Raw genomic sequence first — 22,609 nt, 5'->3', positions numbered from 1 at the left:
CCATATCATTAGTAAAACAAGATGATGCAGCTGGAAAATGGATGTTCTACCAATACTACTTAGCCCAAAAGACAGTCTTCCTTGACATGGCTGACCTAGCTACATGTATTCATGTTATTGTTACCTCGTTAGATTACTGTAATGTACTCCAGGGGTAGTCAACCTGTGGTCCTCCAGATGTTCATGGATTTCAATTCCCATGAGCCCCTGCCAGCATTTGTCCATGAACATCTGGAGGACCACAGGTTAACTATCCCTGATGTACTCTACATGGGTCTGCCCTGAAAGACCGCTTAGAAACTACAGTTGGTACAGAATATGCGGCTACTCTAAAGCAGCTAAGAGGAATCTGCTTATCACTCTGCCACGCTGCAAAAACTTTATTGAAGTGGTTCAATTTTAGGTTTCAACCACAGCACACATGGCCTTCATGGCCCTGGACTCACATAACTGCCTGGCCACCCCTCTTGCTATATTCTGCTGGGGCATCTTCGTTCGGCAGAGCAAAGCTCCTGAAGGTGCCACCCTGCAGACAGGTAAAAGGGGCACCATTCTCTGTGGTGACTTGGCTCCCACATAATGAAAGACTATTAGGAGAGGAGGAGGAGGAGGAGCAGGAGAGGTGGTTTATTCAACTTTGTTTTTCACTCCCCAAAGGAGTACCAAAGTGGCTTCCTAACACCTTTCCCTTCCTCTCCCCACAACAGACCCCCTGTGAAGTAAGTGGGGCTGACAGAGCTTGGACAGAACTAGTTTGTGAGAACAGCCCTATGAGGAACTGTGGACACCTAGCTGGCTGCAGGTGGAGGAGTGTGGAACCAAACTTAGTTCTCCAGATTAGAGTCAGCCACTCTTTAACCTCAACAACATGCTGGTTAAGAGCTGAGCAACATCAGTATATTGATAGCACTCAGCTCAGCTCACACACACACACACCGTAATCATTCTGCAAAATGAAGAAGACAGAATTGTTCAGGAGAGCATTCTTGTAGAGAAATGAAGCAATGGAGCAGCTTACGAGGTAACCTCTAGTACAAATAACGTGGCTTATTTATGTTCAGTCTGAACATCATGGCATCAAGTGGCTTTTACCAGGAATCCTTGCTGTGCGACTCAAATATGGCTGTCCTTCAAATGTTAGCATTTGGCAGTCAGCTTACTGATTTGACTGAACGGTTCTGCCATGCCTGTAATCTGCCTTGAGTCCCAGCAAGAAAGACGGACTACAAATGAAAGTAAATAAGACCACTGATGGCTGGGTCCTCCATAAACTCACCAGTTCACAAGTTTCCCCACCAGGCCTTTGGGAGCCCCTCCTTTCAAAATCTCCCTCTTGACCAGATGATAGGGATACAAGGTGTCCAAAGGGAACTCCACGAAAACAGGACCTGAAAAACAGCAGCCAGGGCCTCTTCACCCATCGGGCCTGGTGTCCCCCCACCCCCCTGTGCCTGGCATAGGGCAATCACGTAGTGCTCGGATCAGGACAGCCTTTTTCAAGCTTTTGACTGTGGAGGAGCCCTTGAAATAATTTTTCAGGATTTGAGGAAACCCAGAAGTGATGTCAGCTGGCATTGTTTCCCTGCTGTGCCCCAGTAACATCACCACCCGCGCTAACAGGCAAGCTCAAGGAGGTGGGGGAGACCCAGGAGGCAGTTCCAGGCAGGAGTAAGCATGCAGGCTCCACTCTCTCCCAGGTGCAGAAACCACAATAAAACCATAGGAGGGGGAGAAGGGAGCAGTGGAAACAGCTGGTTCCCTAGCTTGTGGCTGAGTCCATTAAGGCAGGAGGGGAAATGCTGTGGACCCCTGGTTGGGAATCCCTAGACTAAAATCAAGAGCTCAGCTCATGTTGAACAGGGACTTCTGCAGTCCTCCTGTGCCATTTTCTCAAAATCAAACAGTTCAGGGGGGACTGCTATTTGGGGAAAATCACATGTTTCTGAGCGTACACGTGGGCTCCCACCTCTGGGGACCACTTCAAGACAGGAAAACAGGAAAAGAAAAAGGCTGAATCCCCTTTCTGAATCCCCATGCATCCAGACCAACACCTTTTCTGGCACCCACCAAGTGTCTGTAGAAAATGAGCAAGGCCAGGTGAGGCTTTCGCCCAGCTAGGCTGCTGACTGGCTGCTTTGATGGGAAGGGTACCCCTAGATGTTTTATTTTTTTTAAATAAGTTCATAAGGATTCAAAGACTAAACAATTCAGTGGTTTTCGATTTAGGCGGAAGATACCTAATATCTCAACTTTAGGTATCTGATGTTAAATACAAATTGCATCTTATTTAACAGTGTTAATAGAAAAGAAAAAGTATTGTTAGTGTTAGTTCTTTCTTCCTGGAAATGATATCTATATGAAAATCATATTTTGTTTATAGCAAAGTTAAGAATGTAACAACAGTATAATATTATAACATTTAATATCTATTATTTTATTAGACATGTTTCACATTCTTGGCAATGTAAGACATACCATGTTTGTAATATGTAACTATAATAAGGTTGATAGGATTTCCCATTAATGTGATATATAATATTTGGGACTAATATATCTAATTTTTTTTAAATGTTAGATATGGGAAATTTAATGCTGTCAAAACTGACACTTAGATATTTATTTTGATATATGATGTATGAGAAAAGGCAGAGTATTTTGAATCAAGTTAATATCAGAACTTAAAGAATTGTTATTAAGTGGTAAGAAAGAATGGATGTAAAGAGAAAATCTAACAATGCAAGTCACAATTGTAGTAATAATTGAGTAAGGGCAATGTAGGAGGAGAAAGGGTGGGCCCTGTCCAGGATAAAAACTCGGAGGGCCTAAGAGTGTCCATCCAGGGCCAAGCAGCCAATGGGGAGCTGTGCAAAGCACAGCTTCCCATTGGCCATTTGGCCTGGCCTTGCCGGGCCCGGCCGGGGAGTCACCGCTCGGAGGAAGAAGCCTTCCCTGACGGTAAGTCCGCCGGCCGGCTTCCCCTCACCCTTGGGAAAGGAGCAGGGATGTGGCGTCCCTGCTTCTTTCCCGCCCCGAGGCCCCAGGTCGCTGCCAGGTGGATGGGTGGGTGGGTGGGTGGGCGGCGGCCTTGGCCCAGCCCCGGGAACAGCCTCGCCGCCTTGCGGACGCGGCCAGGCTAATCCTGTGTCCTCCGCTAGCACCCGCTGTGTTCAGCTTACAGCAGGCTTAAATTCTAGTTTTCTATAAAAATGCACTGTTGTGCTAAATATGGAAGTCTCAGAAGAAGGGGACGACAGAGAATGAGGTGGCTGGATGGAGTCACTGAAGCAGTCGGTGCAAATTTAAATGGACTCCGGGGAGTGGTAGAGGACAGGAAGGCCTGGAGGATCATTGTCTGTGGGGTCGCGATGGATCAGACACGACTTCGCACTTAACAACAACAATTTTATGATTTTAATCCTTTTATAAATTAATTTATGATTTCAGCTATAGCAGCCTGCTCTGCATGGAGGGCACAGTCTATAAATTAAATAAGAAATATTTGGTGCTCTGGCAATTTTTTGTTTTCACATGCTTCTATTTTCTAACTAAAAGAGAACTGTTTTTTTCAATAAAAAGATACTCCTTGAAAGTCTCCTGCCATGATCTCCTGCCTAGTCTGCTGGTCTTAGTTCAAGCATCTGAACTCACAGCTCTCTCATTTGCATTGTGAAATTTAAAGGTTGACTGACAGCATTGATCAGATGGATCCCTGAGACTTCTACTGCTAAATGTTGCAAACAAACAGTCTTTTAGAACTATTTAGTCCAGATTGTCTAGCTGGATGCAGGAGCAAAACATCTTGTTTTGCGATGTATTTATTGACTGCCTCTGAGGCTTGAGAATGGGATGCAGACCCTGTTCTTTCTTTCAGACAGTAAAGCTCAGAGTAAAACCCCCAGGCCCCTTTGGGAAAGAGGCACGGCATCTCTTCTCTTTCCGCAGGACAGAGATAAGGACACCAGCACAAGAGCTGGTGGTGAAGAGCCCAGGCACAAGCAGGGCCCAAGGGATAGATTTGCTTGGGGACTGAATCCTGTCAGTCAAAGATATTCTCAGAACGCATTTATTTATTAGGTTAAGGGCAGAAATGGTGACTCAGGACAGTCTCCTAACACAGTAGGTCTCCTAACACCTTCTAGCTGAGGTCGCCCACAAGTACATACTTACTTGGTGTGGTGATTCATCAAAGGTTTTCTTGGCACAAGCACTGGAGCAGATGGTGGAGAAGCATCTATCCTCCCAGCCCCCCCCCCGCCCCCCACTGTCTGCCTCCTTGCTGATGTTGCCCTTTGTGGGTCTATTCCTCATCCCCAATAGTAGCCAACCTGGGGCCTCGGTGGCTTAGGAGTGAGGAGCCCTGGGATCAACGATGCCAGGGTCAGTTGGCAGATGGGTGCCTGTCTTTTCACTGGCAACTGATCTGCTATCACTTCAGCGGACAGATGGGCAGCGGCCCCAAAGTGTAGCCTGGAGCCAGAAAGGCTGGTTGTGCCTGCCTGTTTGGTACATTTTGGGCAGAGGATGCAAATCTCTGCGTTGGAAGAGCTGGAAGGAAGGTCAAGAGAACCCTTGAGATCAAAACAAAAAGGAGAAAATATCCTGACCCAAACAGAAGTCAAGAACCTAAAAAGGTGAAAATAAGGGAAATTAATTTAAGACTCTATAGGGTAGAACACTATTTTAAAACATAGTACTAACATTTATTCAAGTTAAAAACCCAAGGCATAGACTCAACAGAATCGATGCATACCTGCATCCTAATGTGCCTCCAGTGGCCAGACGTGTTTCAGTGCTACTGCCATTATCACTGATCAGGCTTCAAATAAAGCCAGCATGCATAAAATACAATAAATACAAGAATAGTTCCTTTGCATAAAATGACATGATATAAAATAAGATACTCAGGACAGTATGGACCTTGGTCAATTCTGTGGACCAGATAAAACTATATATAATAATAATATTTGAGGCCTCTAACTGGACCTTTGAGATCAACAAGACTTTCGGAGTATGAGTTCTCCAGAATCAAAGCTCTCTTCAGACACCTGAATAAGGGACCTCATACCAGAAAAATCTTGTGGGTCTCAAATCCAGCTGTTCTGCTGCAAACCGACATGGCTGTCCTCTGAAAAAGTCCATGCCTTGATCTTCAAGTAAACTCAGATGACTGCTAGCTGGTGACAGTTTGGGTGCTGGGCACCGAAGAAGACAGGAATATAAAGGCACGAAAAAGGTAGGGAAACCCTTGATGAAGAAAGGGGGGTGGGGTGGAAATAGCTATGTGCATAAGAAAAACTACCCTGCAGAGGAGCCCCTGAAATCAGGGCCCCCAAGTGCTGCAGCTACAGTAGGCAGAAGAACTGAGAAGGATGAGATCTTGGGGTACTTTTGCAAGTTAAATATGATCGGGCAGTGTGATTCTGCGATAAAGAAGGCAAATGCAGTCTTGGGCTGTATCAACAGAGGCATCACATCAAAATTGCAAGATGTCATAGTCCTGCTGTATACTGCATTGGTCAGACCCCCACCTGGAGTACTGCATGCAGTTCTGGAGGCCTCACTTCAAGAAGGACGTCGACAAAATTAAGAAGGTGCAGAAGAGAGAGACAAGAATGATCCGGGGCCTGGGGACCAAGCCCTAGGAGGAAAGGCTGAAGGACTTGGGAATGTTCAGCCTGGAGAAGAGGAGGTGGAGAGGGGACAAGATTGCTCTAAGTATCTGAAAGGTGGTCACTTAGAGAAGGCCAGGGAGTGGTTCTATTGGCAGCAGAGGACCCGCAGTAATGGGTTTAAATTACATGCAGAATGATACTGGCTAAATATCAGGGGGGGAAATTCAGTCAGAGTAGTTCAGCAGTGGAATGGGCTGCCTAAGGAGGTGGGGAGCTCCCCCTCACTGGTGGTCTTTAAGCAACAGCTGGACAGATCCTTATCCTGGATGCTTGAGGCTGATCCTGCACTGGGCAGGGGGTTGGACTAGATGCCCTGTATGGCCCCTTCCAACTCTATGGGTCTATGATTCTATCAATTCCTCCGTGCAGCCTGCAGAGCTGAAAATTGGGAGAATTTTCATAATTAAAAGTTAGCTGAACAAGTTTTCCAACCCAAAGCTCTGCACAGGCACAAAGCCCCTCAGTGCAGGGCATTATTCCTTGGGGGGGGGGGGAGTTGTACAACAGTGCCCCAAAGCTTCCAACTCAGAGAGGAAGTTGGCAGGGGAGAAGGACATGGGTGGCCATCTTGTGGGCTGCACCAGCAACCTTCCATGACCACCAGAAGCTCCTCCCTTGCTACCCATGTATCCCAGCACAAGCAGAACAAGCCAGCAGTGTACCTGGCGTGTCACACTGAGCGATGGCAATGGCCTTCCGCAGCACAGGGACAATCTCCCGCACAGTCTTCACCGTTGCACAGAATTTGCAGAGTGGCTTAAAGAGAGACAGCTGGTCGATATCCTGGAGAGCGCCTTGCCCCTGGAAGGAGAAGAAAATAAATGTCATTTATGCCTCATCACCAACACCTACCGTCAGACTGGCCCTCAGACATACAGGCGATGGTCACCGATCAGAGGAAGAGAAAGACCACACAGAGTCTGACTGCTCATTAAACAGTTACATCCCACCTTTCTTCATGGTTCAAAGTGACTTACAATGACTGTTACACTGTTTTCAACGAGCACAAAAAAACAGAATTTCAAATCTTTCAAATCTGCTTGCTGTTTTTATGATCTGGCTGTGCAGGGGTTCTTTGTCTGCATGATCCTGCTGTGTAATAGGGTGTAGGGAGTATTTTTGCCCACCCGCAGAGACTTAAGGATCCACTTGATTTCTGGAACACTCTGCAGGACCCGATACCTCCTGGCATCTCACTGACAGCCCTGGCGGGGACTGGCAGTCCCACAGGGCGGCTGCTATAGACAAAATTTCCCCTAGGCATCTTCTCCGCCCTCGACTCAAAGGGGCCCCCTGGTATACTGGAGTGCTCCAGGAGAAGAAGAGGGAAGGGAGACGACTAGCACAAGTGTGGCGGAAAACTCACAATGAGGCAGTAACATGTTATCGCACGCTTATGAGGGCATACGAGATGGCAGTGAAAGTGGCAAAACAAACATTTTTTGCCATGGAAACTGCATCTGCCAGCTCTCGCCCGGCTCAATTGTTTAGGGTACTTCGGTCTCTCACCACCCTGGAGGAGGGGCGCCAAAATGTTAGTCAATTGGATCTTGGCTGTGAGGCATTAAAGAGCTATTTTGCAGATAAAGACTTGTCGCTCTGCTACAACCTTCCTGCCATGGTTGGTAGAGTAAATGGACTGGAGGCCTGTTGGCCGCCTTTGGGAGCGACGTTTGACGGCTTCAGATGGCTCTCTTTACCCAGAGTGGACCAGCTGCTGGGCTCGGGTCCCTGTTTGTCTTGGCTCCTCAAGCGGATAGGAGGCCAGCTCAGGGATATTATCAACCTCTCCCTGCCTACTGGGGAGTTCCCTGAGCTGCTGAAGGGGGCAGTGGTTCACCCACTCCTTAAGAAACCATCATTGGACCCACAGGGTCCGGCCAGATACCGCCCAGTTTCGCATCTGGCGTTCCTGGGTTAAGGTAGTTGAAAGGGCCACGGCAGACCAACTCCTGGTATTTTGGGATGAAACCTCAGCTCTTGACCCCTATCAGTCTGGTTTCCGTCCTGGCCATGGGGTGGAGACAGTGCTAGTCACCCGTCACCAGCTGGATTAGGGCGGGTCAGCCATGCTTGTTCTGCTACTTTTGATTTGGTCAACCATGGCCACTTTTGATTTGGTCAACCATGAACTGCCGGCCCACCGCCTTACTGGGATGGGGATACAGGGCACAGCCCTTAGTTGGTTATGTTCCTTTCTGCATAACCACACAGCTGGCTTGTTCTGCTTGTCCCGGGATATGTGGGTAGCAAGGGAGGTTCTCTCCCCCACGCTTTTCAACATCTTTATGTGCCTTCTGGCCCAGCTGATGCAGAGCTTTGGGCTGGGCGGTCATCAATATGCCGATGACACCCTGCTCTATCTCCTCATGGACGGCCACCCAGATTCCCCCCCCCCAACAGAACCATTTGCCAGATGCTTGGAAGCAGTGGCTGAATGGCTTGAGTGGAGTCATCTGAAATTCAACCTCTCCAAGACAGAGGTCCTGTGGTTGGGAAGTAGGGGGGCAGGTCAGGAAGTGTTTACCCATCCTGGCAGGGACGTAACTTATGACCGCACCCCAGGCCAGAAATCTGGGAGTGACCATTGATGCCTCACTAACCATGGAGGCATAGGTCAAGAGGGTGGCTGGCCAGGCATTCTTCCATCTTCACCAGGCACGGCTACTAGCACCCTACCTGTTCTTTGAACACCTGGCCACAGTGATCCATACATTGGTCACCTCCAGAATGGATTTCTGTAACTCGCTCTATGCAGGCCTACCCTTGTCCTGAATCCAGAAATTGCAGATGGTACAAAATGCAGCTCCAAGGAACACCTTGGAGGGTCCTATCCAGCCTGTGCTGAGGCAGCTGCCTTGGTTGTTTCTTTTGTTCTAATGGTATTCTAACCTGTGTTCTAATGTTGAGGCAGTTTCCCACAGCTCTCTCCCTTGTTACACTGTTTGCAGGTGTTTTATCGTTTTGACTTTGCTGTACTGATCTATGTTCTTAAAACACCTACATTGTTTAGAAGTATGTATGTGTTTTAGCCTGGGAAAACTGGCCTGGAAAGATTGAGAGCCTGACACACATTAATGAGTGTGCCAAGAGTCAAACTGAGGGGAGGGAGTTGTAGGGGTAACATAAAAGTCTGCTTGTAGTTTTGCTCTTTAGTTCTAGCAAGGAAAATCCTTGCTGTTGTTTGCCATTTTCTTCGATAAAGAGATGTCTTGTTTAAAACAGATCATCTTATTGCGAACTTGACAGAGGGTTGACACCCCACTTTAAAAGATGCCTGCCCCTCCCCACCTTAAAAGATGTCCACCAAGCGAGACGGAGTGCACAACTCTAGCGGAAAAGGCCCAGGCTTTGACTGAAGACCTGAGGACCAGATAAGTGCAAGGAAGCAGTTCAAACATGTGGGCCTCACATCATGTGGGGCATTTATTTATTTTCAGACTTACCCTGCTATTTTCCAAAAGGGCCCACATCTTGACTCACATCTTGAATTGAACACAAAAACAAATTGATATAGCTGGTTTGAGTTGTATTCAAGGGCATCCCAATGTCTCTCCCAGTACACTCCCCCAAAGTGCACCAAGGTCCAGCGACTGGAATTTGCTCACGGCCCTGGCAGAATGCTCTGCCAGATGATATCAGGGCCCTGCGGGACCTTAACCAGTTCCGCAGGGCCTGCAAGACAGAGCTGACCCTCCAGGCCTATGGCTAGAACCAGAACTAACATCGAGAAGTTACTGGCATTCCTGCTGGATAGTCAACTCACAGGCAACATCTTAGGTACCCCCCCCCCCCACCTCCGACAGAAATCCATCTTATCTTAAGATTTATCTAAGAGGCCATAGGGTTTTGCAATCTGACTAGTTAGCTTTAAAACTAAACTTTTAATGACTTTGTATCTTAATCTTTGTCATAAATTGCCCTGGGCACTTTGGCAGGGTAAGTCTGAAAATAAATAAACGTAGAGCATATTGCGGTAATCCAAATGCGAGGTTACAAAGCACGGGTCAGACCAGCCGGCAGCAACAGGAAGCTCTACTTGCTCCTCCCAGCTCAGAATTTGCAGCTAGCAGCTGAAGGAGCCTACCTTCTGCAGGGTGGCAGCTGCCCCTCCGATCAAAAGCACGGGAGACTCTGCCATCTGGGCATTCTTCATTGCTGTCACGGTGTTCGTCACGCCCGGTCCTGCTGTCACTGCCGCAACTCCCACTGTCCCTGTGCCAGGAAAGAGGGGTCATGCTGTGCTCCTGGCTGCTATTCTGCGTCAATGACGGGCACGGACGGGTACCTGAGAGCCGAGCCATTGCATCCGCTGCGAACACAGCTGTCGCCTCGTGCCTGGTGTCCACCACCCGAATGCCCAACTTCTCGCTGGCCACCAGGATGGGAGAGATGTGTCCCCCCACCAGAGTGAAGATGTGGCGCACCCCGTGAGCTTTCAGCACTTCTGCCACACTCTCCCCACCATGCTGAGGGCTCTGGGTGTTCACCTGAAAGAAACACAGCAGGTGGCTTGGCAACTGCTTCTCAGGAAGGACACAACAGAAGGGCCGGAATAGAAATATAGATGGGGCAGGGATGACCCTTCAAAGGAAATGGAGCAGGAGGGGCAAATACTTTTGATGCTTTAACACAAAAGATATCATTCATAAGCTCACATCTAAAACTGTACTACTGACTTATTTATAGAATTTAAAAGAACAAATGAATTAATTTAACCCATTGGTTCTGGTCCAACCCTGTGGGGCAGCTGAAAACAACTCTCTTCCATCTTATATATGACAGCCCCTCAAGTATCTGAAGTTGGTTATCATATCACCTCTTAACAAAACAAAATCAGAGTCCAGTGGCACCTTTAAGACCAACAAAGATTTATTCAAGATGTGAGCTTTCGAGTGCAAGCACTCCTCTTCAGACAGAAGCCACTGGACTCTGATTTTGTTTTGTTGTGCTGCTTCAGACCAACACGGCTACCCACTTGAATATATCACCTCTTAGTGGTCTTCTCTCCCAGCTAAGCAGAACAAGCTCCCTCAACCTTTCCTTATATGACTTGGTCTCCAAACCCCTCCCCATCTTCGTTGCCCTCCTCTGGGCACGCTCCAGTTTCTCTACATCTTTCTTCAGTTGTGGTGTTGCCCAAAACTGAACATAGTACTCCAAGTGAGGTCTAACCAGAGCGGAGTAAAGTGGTAATATCACCTTGTGTGATCTGGACACTATACTTCTTTTCATTCAGGCCAAAATCCCATTTGTCTTTTTAGCTACCGTGTCACACTGCTGACGCAGGTTCAGTGTCTGGTCTACTATAACCCCCATATTTTTTTCATATGTACTACTGCAAAGACAAGTCTAGCCCATCCTATAGTGATGCGTATGATTTTTTCCCCCTAAATGCAGAATTTTACATTTACCACTATTGAAACTCATTTTATTCAATTTAGCCCAGTTTTCTAGCCTGTCAAGATCATCCTGTATCCTGAGTCTGCCTTCTGGTGTGTTTGCTTGTTTGTTACATTTGTTGTCCAAGGAATCTGCAGAAGCCTTCTCCCACTTCCGAGTTCAAACAAATCAATTCTCCTCTGGTCCAATTTTTTCATCATCCAACTTTCACAGCCATATTGGCTATTGGAAATATGACAGAGTGGACTAATCTATATTTGGTAATCAGGCTTTGCTTTTCCACGATCGGTTCAAGCTTGTCATTCCTGAACGACCCAGAGCAATTCAACATTTTAATTCCATACTCTAGGTAGGATCCCACTATATAATGCAGAAATGTAACAAATGCAAAAATGTAATAAATGTAAAAATAAATTAATACATATACATGTAATAAAAATAAAATAAAATTACTAGGTAGGATCCTACTATATCATTTTTGCATCATTTAACGTGCCATGTTAATACTTCTGCTTTGCTTCAGCCCTGTTTCTTTTTTTCAGATTTCTTGTTGGTTCCATCCATCTACAATCCTTTCATCTCTGAATGATTGTATTGGGCCACCTTGAATCTCAAGCAATAATATAAATCTGTTTCACTTAATATTTCTGGTAAGGCCTTAGAGGAGGAGCGTGTCTCATGGTTTGCCTGTCTGCCCAGCAGCCAGCCAATCACTTCCGATACCCCACCCCTGACCACCCCCTCCTCCTTCCACTTCCCTCTGAGGCTTGGAGGCTGCAGATCCCTGCTGTGTGAGAGCTGCCCCTGTAGGGAAATCTCTGGAGCCTAATTTGAGTATGATTCTAGGAGGGAGGGGGTCTGAAAGCTCAGCCCACCCCCTCTGTGTGTGTGTGAACAGTTTAACTGTTCTTCTTCTTTTCTGCCTCTCTCCTGTGGTGATATGTTTTTTGTTGTAAAGTCCACCTGAAGAAATCTACATGTAAATAATTACTAAACTCAGCTTCAGCTTTAATTATAAATACATGTATCTTCAACATCCACTTTGAAAGAAACTGCAGACTCTGCTACGTAAAGGAATATCCTGCATCTGGTGAGTGCTGGGAGATTACCCCAAGAGAAGAGACAGGCCAGCCCATCTCTAACAGCCCCTGCCGGTGAGTTCCACAACAGCTGCCTGCAGCCTTTCCAGGTCCTGGGGGGAGGGGGAGGCCGTCCACAGAGTTCTTGCACCCCACCCCCCAATCTAGCACCTGTTGTGTTCCTGAATGCAATGAACTTGGCCCCTAGTTAATTAATAAACATCAATGCTACTGATTCCCACGATCACACCCCTAGCCAAGGGCAACTGAATAAATAAATGTGGCCCTGCTCCAGAGCCACAGGGCTAAAACCAGGTGCCCCTTTGTGTGCAAGGGCATTCAGGCTCTGAAGGTGGAGACTCTTTTAGATTTACCTCATGCCAAAGCTGGTAGATTAATCCCAGTTTGTAAGCTGCCACAAGAGCCGCTAGTAGAGTCCCCAGTAGGGCTAAGAGCCAAGGGGAGGGGCCTTCCAGGGCCAGAGTCGCAGCAGAAATCACAGGATCCATTCAGTGGCAGCTGAAGACTCAGTCCTGTCCCAAAAAGAAGACAAATGGGTAAGTGCCACTTGCTCACCCGTGTGCCATTGCACTAGCGGTACTTTCCCCAGTCAGAATCGCAACTTCCAAGGTTATTTTTCTTCCCTGAAGCGTACAAAAGAATGATGGTTCCACATAAATGGTCTGCTATTCCCATCCGTCACTGACTCTGTGGGTCCCCGGAGCAGATGTGCCCAAGAAATTAGTCCTTTCAAATACATATAAAGTTCACTGAAAGAATGGCTCTGTTTCCCAAGGACATCAATCCCCAGATGATGCTCCAACTTTGCAGTATGTGCAGAATGGCACTTTTTTCAGGGAGTTTTTTCTTGAATTCAGATCCTATCCATATGTTCTGCCCTGTCTTTGAAAAGAGGGTGCACAGCCAGGTTGTCATGTTTTTGTCAGTGACAGCAATGTTATAACATAATTCCCCCCCCTTAAGGTTGGATGCTGCCAAGGGAACAGAATGACAGCCATCACTTCACAGATCTCCCACTCCTCAGTCACCAACTAAGGAAACGGCTGGAGATCAAAACACTGTCATTCAATAATTATGCGGCATGTTAAGCAGAACTTCCTTTTTTGCATATGCAGTGATGTTATCTGTTCCACATATTTCTGGTAAGGCCTGGGAGGAGGAGCGTGTCTCATGGCTTCAGCACTTAACAGCCACTCAGGGTGGCTGTCCCGCCCCTGAGTGCCTCCTCCCCCAACCGGCTTGCCTGTCTGTCCAGCAGCCAGCCAATCACTTCCGATACCCCACCCCTGATCACCCCCTCCTCCTTCCACTTCCCTCTGAGGCTGCAGACCCCTGCCGTGTGAGAGCTGCCCCTGCTGGTGGGTTCCCTTCCTGGGGGCCTCCAGCCTTTCCAGGTCCTGGGGGGAGGGAGAGGCCGTCCACAAAGTTCTTCCACACACGCTCCCCAACCTAGCGCTCGCTGTATTTCTGAATGCAATGGGCTTGGCCCCTAGTCACATCATAACATTGTAAAAAAAGGAAACACACTGAGAGCTATAGGAGAAAAGATGGGGAATGAGGAAATTATGGTTAAAACCTACCCTCTCAGTCCAGTAAACGAAAGGAAAGAAACTTCATGGACTTTCGAAAAAGGGAGGAAGGATGACCCGGGAAACTACAGACCAGTGAGTCTGACCTCTGTTGTGGGGAAGATAATAGAGCAGATATTAAAGGGAGCTATCTGCAAACATCTGGAGGACAATTTGGTGATCCAAGGAAGTCAGCATGGATTTGTCTCCAATAGGTCCTGCCAGACCAACCTGGTTTCCTTTTTTGATCAAGTAACAGGTTTGCTGGATCGGGGAAATTCGGTTGATGTCGTTTACTTGGATTTTAGTAAAGCTTTTGATAAGGTCCCCCATGATGTTCTGATGGATAAATTGAAGGACTGCAATCTAGATTTTCAGATAGTTAGGTGGATAGGGAATTGGTTAGAGAACGGCACTCAAAGAGTTGTTGTCAATGGTGTTTCATCAGACTGGAGAGAGGTGAGTAGCGGGGTACCTCAGGGCTTGGTGCTTGGCCCGGTAGTTTTTAACATATTTATTAATGATCTAGATGAGGGGGTGGAGGGACTACTCATCAAGTTTGCATATGATACCAAATTTGGAGGACTGGTAGATACTCCAGAAGATAGAGACAGAGTTCAATGAGATCTGAACACAATGGAAAAATGGGCAAATGAGAACAAGATGCAATTTAATAAAGATAAGTGTAAAGTTCTGCATCTGGGTCAGAAAAATGAAAAGCATGCCTACTGGATGGGGGATACGCTTCTAGGTAGCACTGTGTGTGTACGAGACCTTGGGGTACTTGTGAATTGTAAACTAAACATGAGCAGGCAGAGTGATGCAGCGGTAAAAAAGGCAAATGCCATTTTGGGCTCTATCAACAGGGACATCACATCAAAATCACAAGATGTCATAGTACCATTGTATACGGCACTGGTCAGACCACACCTGGAATACTGCGTGCAGTTCTGGAGGCCTCACTTCAAGAAGTTTCTGACCTGCCTGGCTGACAATTTCATTTATCAAATGGTAGATGAACCCACAAGAGGTTCAGCCATACTGGACATAATACTGACCAACAGGCAAGAGTTGGTGGATGAGGTGAAGGAGGTGGGGACCCTAGGGGGAAGTGACCATGTCCTCATAGAATTCCTTTTGAGATGGGGAGCCAAGGAAGCTTGTAGCCAGACACGGATGTTGGATTTTTTGTAGGGCAAACTTTAATAAACTCAGAGACATGGTGAGTGTCATACCATGGACAAGAATGCTGGAAGGGAAGGGAGCATGTGAAGGGTGGGCGCTACTCAAACAAGAGCTATTGCATGCTCAATCAATGACTATTCCAGAGATACGAAAACACCGCAGGAGCTCTAAGAAGCCTATTTGGATGAACAGAGAACTTCAAGAGGAACTAAGAAAGAAAAGGAAAATGTTCAGGAAATGGAGGGAAGGACAGAGCTCTAAAGAAGAGTACCTACAGGTTACTAGGCACTGTAGATCAATCATCAGAAAGGCCAAAGCTGAGAGTGAGCTAAGATTGGCCAGGGAAGCCCATTGTAACAAGAAAAGATTTTTCAGTTACGTGAGGAGCAAATGTAAAGTAAAGGAGACAATAGGCCCACTGTTGGGTGCGGATGGACAAACTCTAACGAAAGATGCAGAGAAAGCAGAAAGGCTTAGTGCCTATTTTACATCTGTTTTTTCCCACAGGTCAAAATGTTTAGGCACATCTAGAGATGGCTGTAGCCAAAGGATAGTGTCTGGGTGGCAGGTTAACATGGATAGAGAGGTTGTCGAGATGCATTTAGCTGCACTGGATGAGTTCAAATCCCCTGGTCCGGATGAAATGCACCCGAGAGTACTCAAAGAACTTTCCAGAGAACTTGCACAGCCCTTGTCCATCATCTTCGGAACCTCTTTAAGGACTGGAGATGTCCCGGAGGACTGGAAAAGAGCAAACGTTATTCCGATCTTCAAAAAAGGGAGGAAGGATGACCCGGGAAACTACAGACCAGTGAGTCTGACCTCTGTTGTTGGGAAGATAATGGAGCAGATATTAAAGGGAGCGATCTGCAAACATCTGGAGGACAATTTGGTGATCCAAGGAAGTCAGCATGGATTTGTCTCCAACAGGTTCTGCCAGACCAACCTAGTTTCCTTTTTTGACCAAGTAACAGGTTTGCTGGATCGGGGAAATTTGGTTGATGTCATTTACTTGGATTTTAGTAAAGCTTTTGACAAGGTTCCCCATGATGTTCTGATGGATAAGTTCAAGGACTGCAATCTGGATTTTCAGATCGTTAGGTGGATAGGGAATTGGTTAGAGAACCGCACTCAAAGAGTTGTTGTCAATGGTGTTTCATCAGACTGGAGAGAGGTGAGTAGCGGGGTACCTCAGGGTTCGGTGCTCGGCCCGGTACTTTTTAACATATTTATTAATGATCTAGATGAGGGGGTGGAGGGACTACTCATCAAGTTTGCAGATGACACCAAATTGGGACGACTGGCAAATACTCTGGAAGATAGAGACAGAGTTCAACGAGATCTGAACACAATGGAAAAATGGGCAAATGAGAACAAGATGCAATTTAATAAAGATAAGTGTAAAGTTCTGCATCTGGGTCAGAAAAATGAAAAGCATGCCTACTGGATGGGGGATACGCTTCTAGGTAGCACTGTGTGTGAACGAGACCTTGGGGTACTTGTGGATTGTAAACTAAACATGAGCAGGCAGTGTGATGCAGCGGTAAAAAAGGCAAATGCCATTTTGGGCTGTATCAACAAGGGGATCACATCAAAATCACAAGATGTCATAGTCCCATTGTATACGGCGTTGGTCAGACCACACCTGGAGTACTGTGTGCAGTTCTGGAGGCCTCACTTCAGGAAGGACATCGATAAAATTGAAAGGGTACAGAGGAGAACGATGAAGATGATCTGGGGCCAAGGGACCAAGCCCTATGAAGATAGGTTGAGGGACTTGGGAATGTTCAGCCTGGAGAAAAGGAGGTTGAGAGGGGACATGATAGCCCTCTTTAAGTATTTGAAAGGTTGTCACTTGGAGGAGGGCAGGATGCTGTTTCTGCTGGCTGCAGAGGAGAGGACACGCAGTAATGGGTTTAAACTTCAAGTACAACGATATAGGCTAGATATCAGGAAAAAGTTTTTCACAGTCAGAGTAGTTCAGCAGTGGAATCGGCTGCCTAAGGAGGTGGTGAGCTCCCCCTCACTGGCAGTCTTCAAGCAAAGGTTGGATACACACTTTTCTTGGATGCTTTAGGACGCTTAGGGCTAATCCTGCGTTGAGCAGGGGGTTGGACTAGATGGCCTGTATGGCCCCTTCCAGCTCTATGATTCTATGATTCTATGATTCTATGATTCCCAGGCCGCAAGCTTGCGGCCCGGGAAGCTTCTTACTGCGGGAGGGGAGAGGGAATCAGGGCCGCGCCCGTGCATCGTGCATGCACGGCACTTCCGCGCATGCACGAAAGTGCCACGAATGCACGATTTCGGCCGTGCATGGCGTATGTGCGCGGGAGCGGGCATGGCCGCGCAGGTGCGATGCACGGGCGGGGCAGTTGCTCTGCCGGTCCCCAGCCTAAAAAAGGTTGGGGACCACTGGCCTATATGGCCCCTTCCAACTCTATGATTCTACTATTCTATGATTCTAATTCACACAAGAAGGGAAATGACACAGAACTGGGGGGGATTGGTTGCCATGAAATCCCCCCCTAAGAAGAGTCCCCAGTCTGATTTGCCCTTCACATATCTGAAGACAAGGCTCTGGAAAGCTCATCTGTAACCACTATGCCACAATTCCCAAAGGTCAGTCCTCTCCCACAATCAACGAACATTCCACACCACAGGTTCTTGACACCCATATCTCCACACCCATGGCCTCATTTGCCACCATGCCACCACAACCTCCCACACAACACACACATTCAACCCCATGCCCTTACAGACTGGGTGATTTCAGAGATGGTGTAGAAAGCCTGGACTGGTGCCAAGAGATCGTTTTGGAGTGCATGTGGACTAATAAATGGAAACTTAACAAGATCTGGTTTGGTGTTTTAGGAGTCACCTATTCTAGATGGGGTTACACTCCTTTTGAAGGAACAGGTCTCCATTCTGGGGTGCTCTTGGTCCCCAGCCCAATACCAATTAAGCAAGTGGCAGCTGTGGCTGGAAGGGGCTTTTACCAGCTTCAACTGGTTCGCCAGCTGCTGCCTTCACTGGGTAGAACTGCCCTGATTAAATCAAGATTAGATTTTTGCAGTATGGGGCTGTCTTAGAAAAGTGTTAAGAAAGTTCAGCTGGTACAGAACGTTGCAGCCAAGATGTTGACTGGAGAGGGTCATAGGGTTCAGGTCACTTCAGTGATCTACGCTGGCTCCCAAATTTCAAGGTGCTGGTGTTGACTTTTAAAACCCCATATGGTTTGGGATTAACATACCTGAAGACTCCATAGGGACCTATGCAGCCACTGAGGTAATCTTCCACGCCCCCAGCATTCACACGCTTTCTGAGATTTGGCAAGTAGCAACCTTGGAACAGGCATCACAGGGAGACAGATCTATCCCCTTCTGTCACCATCTTCTGCAAGTGGGTGAAGCCTTTTCTGTTTCCTTTGACATTCCCTCAGTGACCCCTTATGCCTGCCCAATCTTATAATTCTTGTTTTTATGTTTTGGTATGTGTATTTTAAGTTCTGGTTTTAAATTTTAATGAACTGCTTTTGTTGGTTTGAAGGTTTTTGTGGTTTTATTATGCATGCCTCTAATTTGTTAGCCACTTTGGTGATCCTTATGAGCAGTGGTCCCCAACCCGCGGGCCGCGGCCCGGTGCCAGGCCGCGAAGGCCATGGCTCTGGGCTGCGGCTCCCTCTCCCCCCCCCCCCCCGCGCAGTAAAAAACTTCCCAGGCCGCAAGCTTGCGGCCCGGGAAGCTTCTTACTGCAGGAGGGGGGGGAGAGGGAATCAGGGCCGTGCCCGCGCATCACGCATGCGCAGCCAGGCCGCGCATGCGCACATGTGCCATGTGCGACCAAATTGGCGAAAGTGCCGCACACTCGCGATTTCGGTCGCGCATGCAGCATGCGCAGGCGGGCAGTTGCCCTGCCGGTCCCCAGCCGCAAAAAGGTTGGGGACCACTGCTTATGAGGACAGACCCCCTTATAATTCTTGTTTTTATGTTTTGGTATGTGTATTTTAAGCTCTGGTTTTAAATTTTAATGAACTGCTTTTGTTGGTTTGAAGGTTTTTGTGGTTTTATTATGCATGCCTCTAATTTGTTAGCCACTTTGGTGGTCCTTATGAGGACAGACCCCCTTCAAGGATCGCTGCCTTGCCGTGGCAAAGGGGCTTGTGTAGCTCAGTGAAGCTATGAGCTATGCCGTGCAGGGCCACCCAAGACGAACAGGTCATAGCTGAGAGCTCTGACAAAAGGTGATCCCCTGGAGAAGGAAATGGCAAACCACTCCAGTATCTTTGCCATGAAAACTCTATGGACATTTCCAAAAGGCAAAACGATATGACGCCTGAAGATGAGCCCCTCAGATTGGAAGGTGTCCAATATGCTACTGGGGATGAGCATACGGCTAGTACGAGTAGCGCCAGAATGAATGAAGCGACTGGACCAAAGCCGAAAGGACACTCAGTTGTGGAAGTAACTGGTGGCGAAAAGACAGTCCGATGCTGTAAAGACTTTTATTCCATAGGAACCTGGAACGTGGTCAAACAAGAAATGACAAGACTGAACATCGACATTTTAGGAATCAGTAAACTAAAATGGACAGGAATGGGTGAATTTAATTTAGATGACCATCAGGCATACTACTGTGGACAAAAATCGCGCAGAAGAAATGGAGTAGCCTTCATCTTTAAATAGGACAGGGTCCTATTAAATAAAAGAGTAAGGCCACCTGGGGAGGAGTTAGGGCGGGCCCTGTCCAGGATAAAAACTCCGAGTGTCCATCCAGGGCCAAGCAGCCAATGGGGAGGCGCGCAAAGTGCCTTCCTATTGGCCCCTCACCAGGACAGACCAAAATTCCATTCACCCAGCCCAGTCTGGCTGCCAGTCTGCTCCTGACCACCAAAGGGAGAGGAGGTCAGTAGGGCTGCCAAGGGGGGTGAGAACAGAGGCTTGGACAGGCTGCGCCAGCCCTTTTCGCCCCAAGGCTGTCCCAACTGTCATGTCCAACTGTAAATTGCCTCAGAACCCTGACAGAGCTGGCCGGAGGCTGCAGAGTGCTCCCCCTCCCCCCTCCCTTCAGGCCTGCTGCAAAGGAGCCACTGGCAGGCCCTGACTGAGGGGAGGGAGGCCTTTCCAAGAGCAACGCAGGGGAGCCTGAGGGCCTCCCTTTTGAGGGGGGGGACTTTCCCCTTCTGCCAAACAGTTGCCTGACAGGGAGGCCACAGAAAAGCCCCTTCTCACTTAAAATACTGCTCTGGCTGGGGGTTAGACACAGCCAAGCCATGTGTCTTTCTTCTTTGCAACTCTCTGCAGATTTGAAGCCACTGCACAGTGTTATTCTGCAGAGGAAACTGGCTCTATTGTCTCCTGTTTCATCTGCACAACAACCCTGTGCAGTAGGCCTCAAGTCTTTCAATTCAACAACAACCTGTGTGGGAAGCCTTAAATGTTTCTTCTCTACCACAACCCTGTCCAAAGTAGCCCTTTCTGCCTGGGGAGCTGATCTTTATACTCTGCTGGTGAGCTGTAATTCCAGGAGCTCTCCAGGCCACACCTGTAGGTTGGCTACCCCTGGGTTGGAAATATTCCTGGAGGTTTGAAGGTGGGACTTCAAAATCGTACAATGCCTCAGAGTCCAGCCTTCAAATGAGCCATTTTTGCCTGCAGTTGGTAGGGAGTGGTGCAGGAGTGTCCCTCCTGGCCTATGGGTTATGGCCAGCCCTTATCAGCAACTGTTTGTATTCTGGGGCGCAGACAGGCAGACCAGCATCAGTCCTGTGAGTCTGGAAAGTGCAGGAAGATCTAAATAAATATTTACAGCCTGAAACTAAATAGAGAACAAGTAAATGTCTGGAGACACATAGTAACTGAAATAGTAACTGGCAAATAACCTTGGCCTGGCAAATAAAAAAACAGTATTAAAAACCTTACTAAGGTGTGCACAGACAGTCTTCCTCTTAGGGTTGCCACCTTCCCTGTGAGGCTCGCTACCCCACCTCCCTCATGGGAAGTCTGCTATGGGGAGAGAAGGGGAAGACGATTGGAAAATGCTTTGAGACACCTGAGGCCTGCTGGGTTACTGCGGCCCATTCCCAGTTCTCTCAGATCTCTCACAACCCTACATACCTCACAGGTTGACTATTGTGGAGAGACAAATGGAAAAGGTGTTTGTAAACCGCTTTGAGACTCCTTTGGGTAGTAAGCAATAGGGTACAAAAATCCGTTCTTCTAAGGAGCAACCATGAAAGAAGCATGTGGCCACATAACATTTTACCAACAGTGAACATATGGGAGACAGAAGGAACAGGGTGGACACCTGTGTACTGTGACTACCCTATATGTATTAGGGCAGAGGGGCATTTCGCTGAATGTGGCCTAATTCACACAAGAAGGGAAATGACGCAGAACTGGGGGGAATTGGTTGCCATGTAATCTTCCCCTAAGAACAGTCTCCAGTCTGATTTTCCCTTCACATATCTGAGGACATGGCTCTGGAAAGCTCATCTGTAACCACTATGCCACAATTCCCAAAGGTCAGTCCTCTCCCACAATCAATGAACATTCCACACCACAGGTTCTTGACACCCATATCTCCACACCCATGGCCTCATTTGCCACCATGCCACCACAATCTCCCACACAACACACATGACAACCCCATGCCCTTACAGACTGGGTGACAACTCCTCCCCTTCCTCTTCCCACTGCTAAGCTCTAGCGCCCGTTGTATTCTTGGAGACAACGGGCTTTGCCCCTAGTAATCAATAAGAGAGTAGGAAAAGCAGTCTTGGGATACAATCCCCAAAATGACAGAATGATCTCAGTTCGAATCCAAGGCAAACCATTCAACATCACAGTAATCCAGGTCTATGCCCCAACCACTGCTGCTGAAGAGGATGAAGCTGACCCGTTCTATGAAGCCCTACAACACCTTCTAGAAGCAACGCCAAAAATGATGTGCTTATCATCATGGGCTATTGGAATGCTAAAGTAGGAAGCCAAAAGATAACCGGGATAACAGGCAAGTTTGGCCTTAGAGCAGTGGTCCCCAACCTGCGGTCCGCGGCCCAGTACCGGGCCGCAAAGGCCATGGCGCCGGGCCGCAGTTCCCTCTCCCCGCTCCCTGCTCCCCCGCAGTAAAAAACTTCCCAGGCCGCAAGCTTGCGGCCCGGGAAGCTTCTTACTGCTTGAGGGGGGGAGAGGGAATCAGGGCCGCACCGCGCACATGCGCCATGCGCGGCCGAAATTGCGCATGCACGGCACTTTTGCACATGCGTGATTTTGGCCACGCATGGTGCATGCGCGATGCGCGGCATGGCCGCGCATGCGTGATGCGCGGGCGGGGCAGTTGCCCTGGCAGTCCCCAGCCGAAAAAAGGTTGGGGACCACTGCTCTATATATCCCATAGTTTCTATACATTCACCCACACTTTCCATTCACTCTGCAGCTGCATTTTTACCCTGTTAAACAGTTGCACCCAGTTCATGGCAGCATCTTTAAGTTCCAGTGACAAAAGTTTACTTTTGCTTTGAGGCATCCAGGAAAAAAACAACCCGACACTCTTGGCCTGAGCACGAGGTTCCTCCCACCAGCCCCAGGAACACACCCTTAGCCCCAGCAAGGCTCCTGGGATGTTGCCCAGTTGGCAGGGAGCAGCACGGCCCCAGGGCCACCTTTACACCACCAGCAGA

The 22,609-nt window shown here is 48.0% G+C and overlaps 1 protein-coding gene across 1 annotated transcript in view; it reads right to left on the bottom strand.

Moving 5' to 3' along the window:
* Window positions 1-22,609, bottom strand: part of HACL2 (2-hydroxyacyl-CoA lyase 2) — a 60,713-nt gene that overhangs the window by 37,252 nt on the left and 852 nt on the right. The window contains exons 2-6 of the mRNA XM_077346144.1: window positions 12,529-12,687; window positions 9,961-10,162; window positions 9,760-9,887; window positions 6,335-6,473; window positions 1,277-1,388 (exon numbers count right to left, since the gene is read on the bottom strand). Coding sequence (XP_077202259.1) covers window positions 1,277-1,388; window positions 6,335-6,473; window positions 9,760-9,887; window positions 9,961-10,162; window positions 12,529-12,663 — 716 coding nt within the window. The 5' untranslated portion in view covers window positions 12,664-12,687. The remainder of the gene's footprint in view (window positions 1-1,276; window positions 1,389-6,334; window positions 6,474-9,759; window positions 9,888-9,960; window positions 10,163-12,528; window positions 12,688-22,609) is intronic.

The sequence above is a fragment of the Paroedura picta genome, chromosome 7 (assembly GCF_049243985.1).
Source record: "Paroedura picta isolate Pp20150507F chromosome 7, Ppicta_v3.0, whole genome shotgun sequence".
In the NCBI taxonomy this organism is placed as follows: domain Eukaryota; kingdom Metazoa; phylum Chordata; class Lepidosauria; order Squamata; family Gekkonidae; genus Paroedura; species Paroedura picta.
This window is presented reverse-complemented; position numbering and strand designations above follow the sequence as displayed.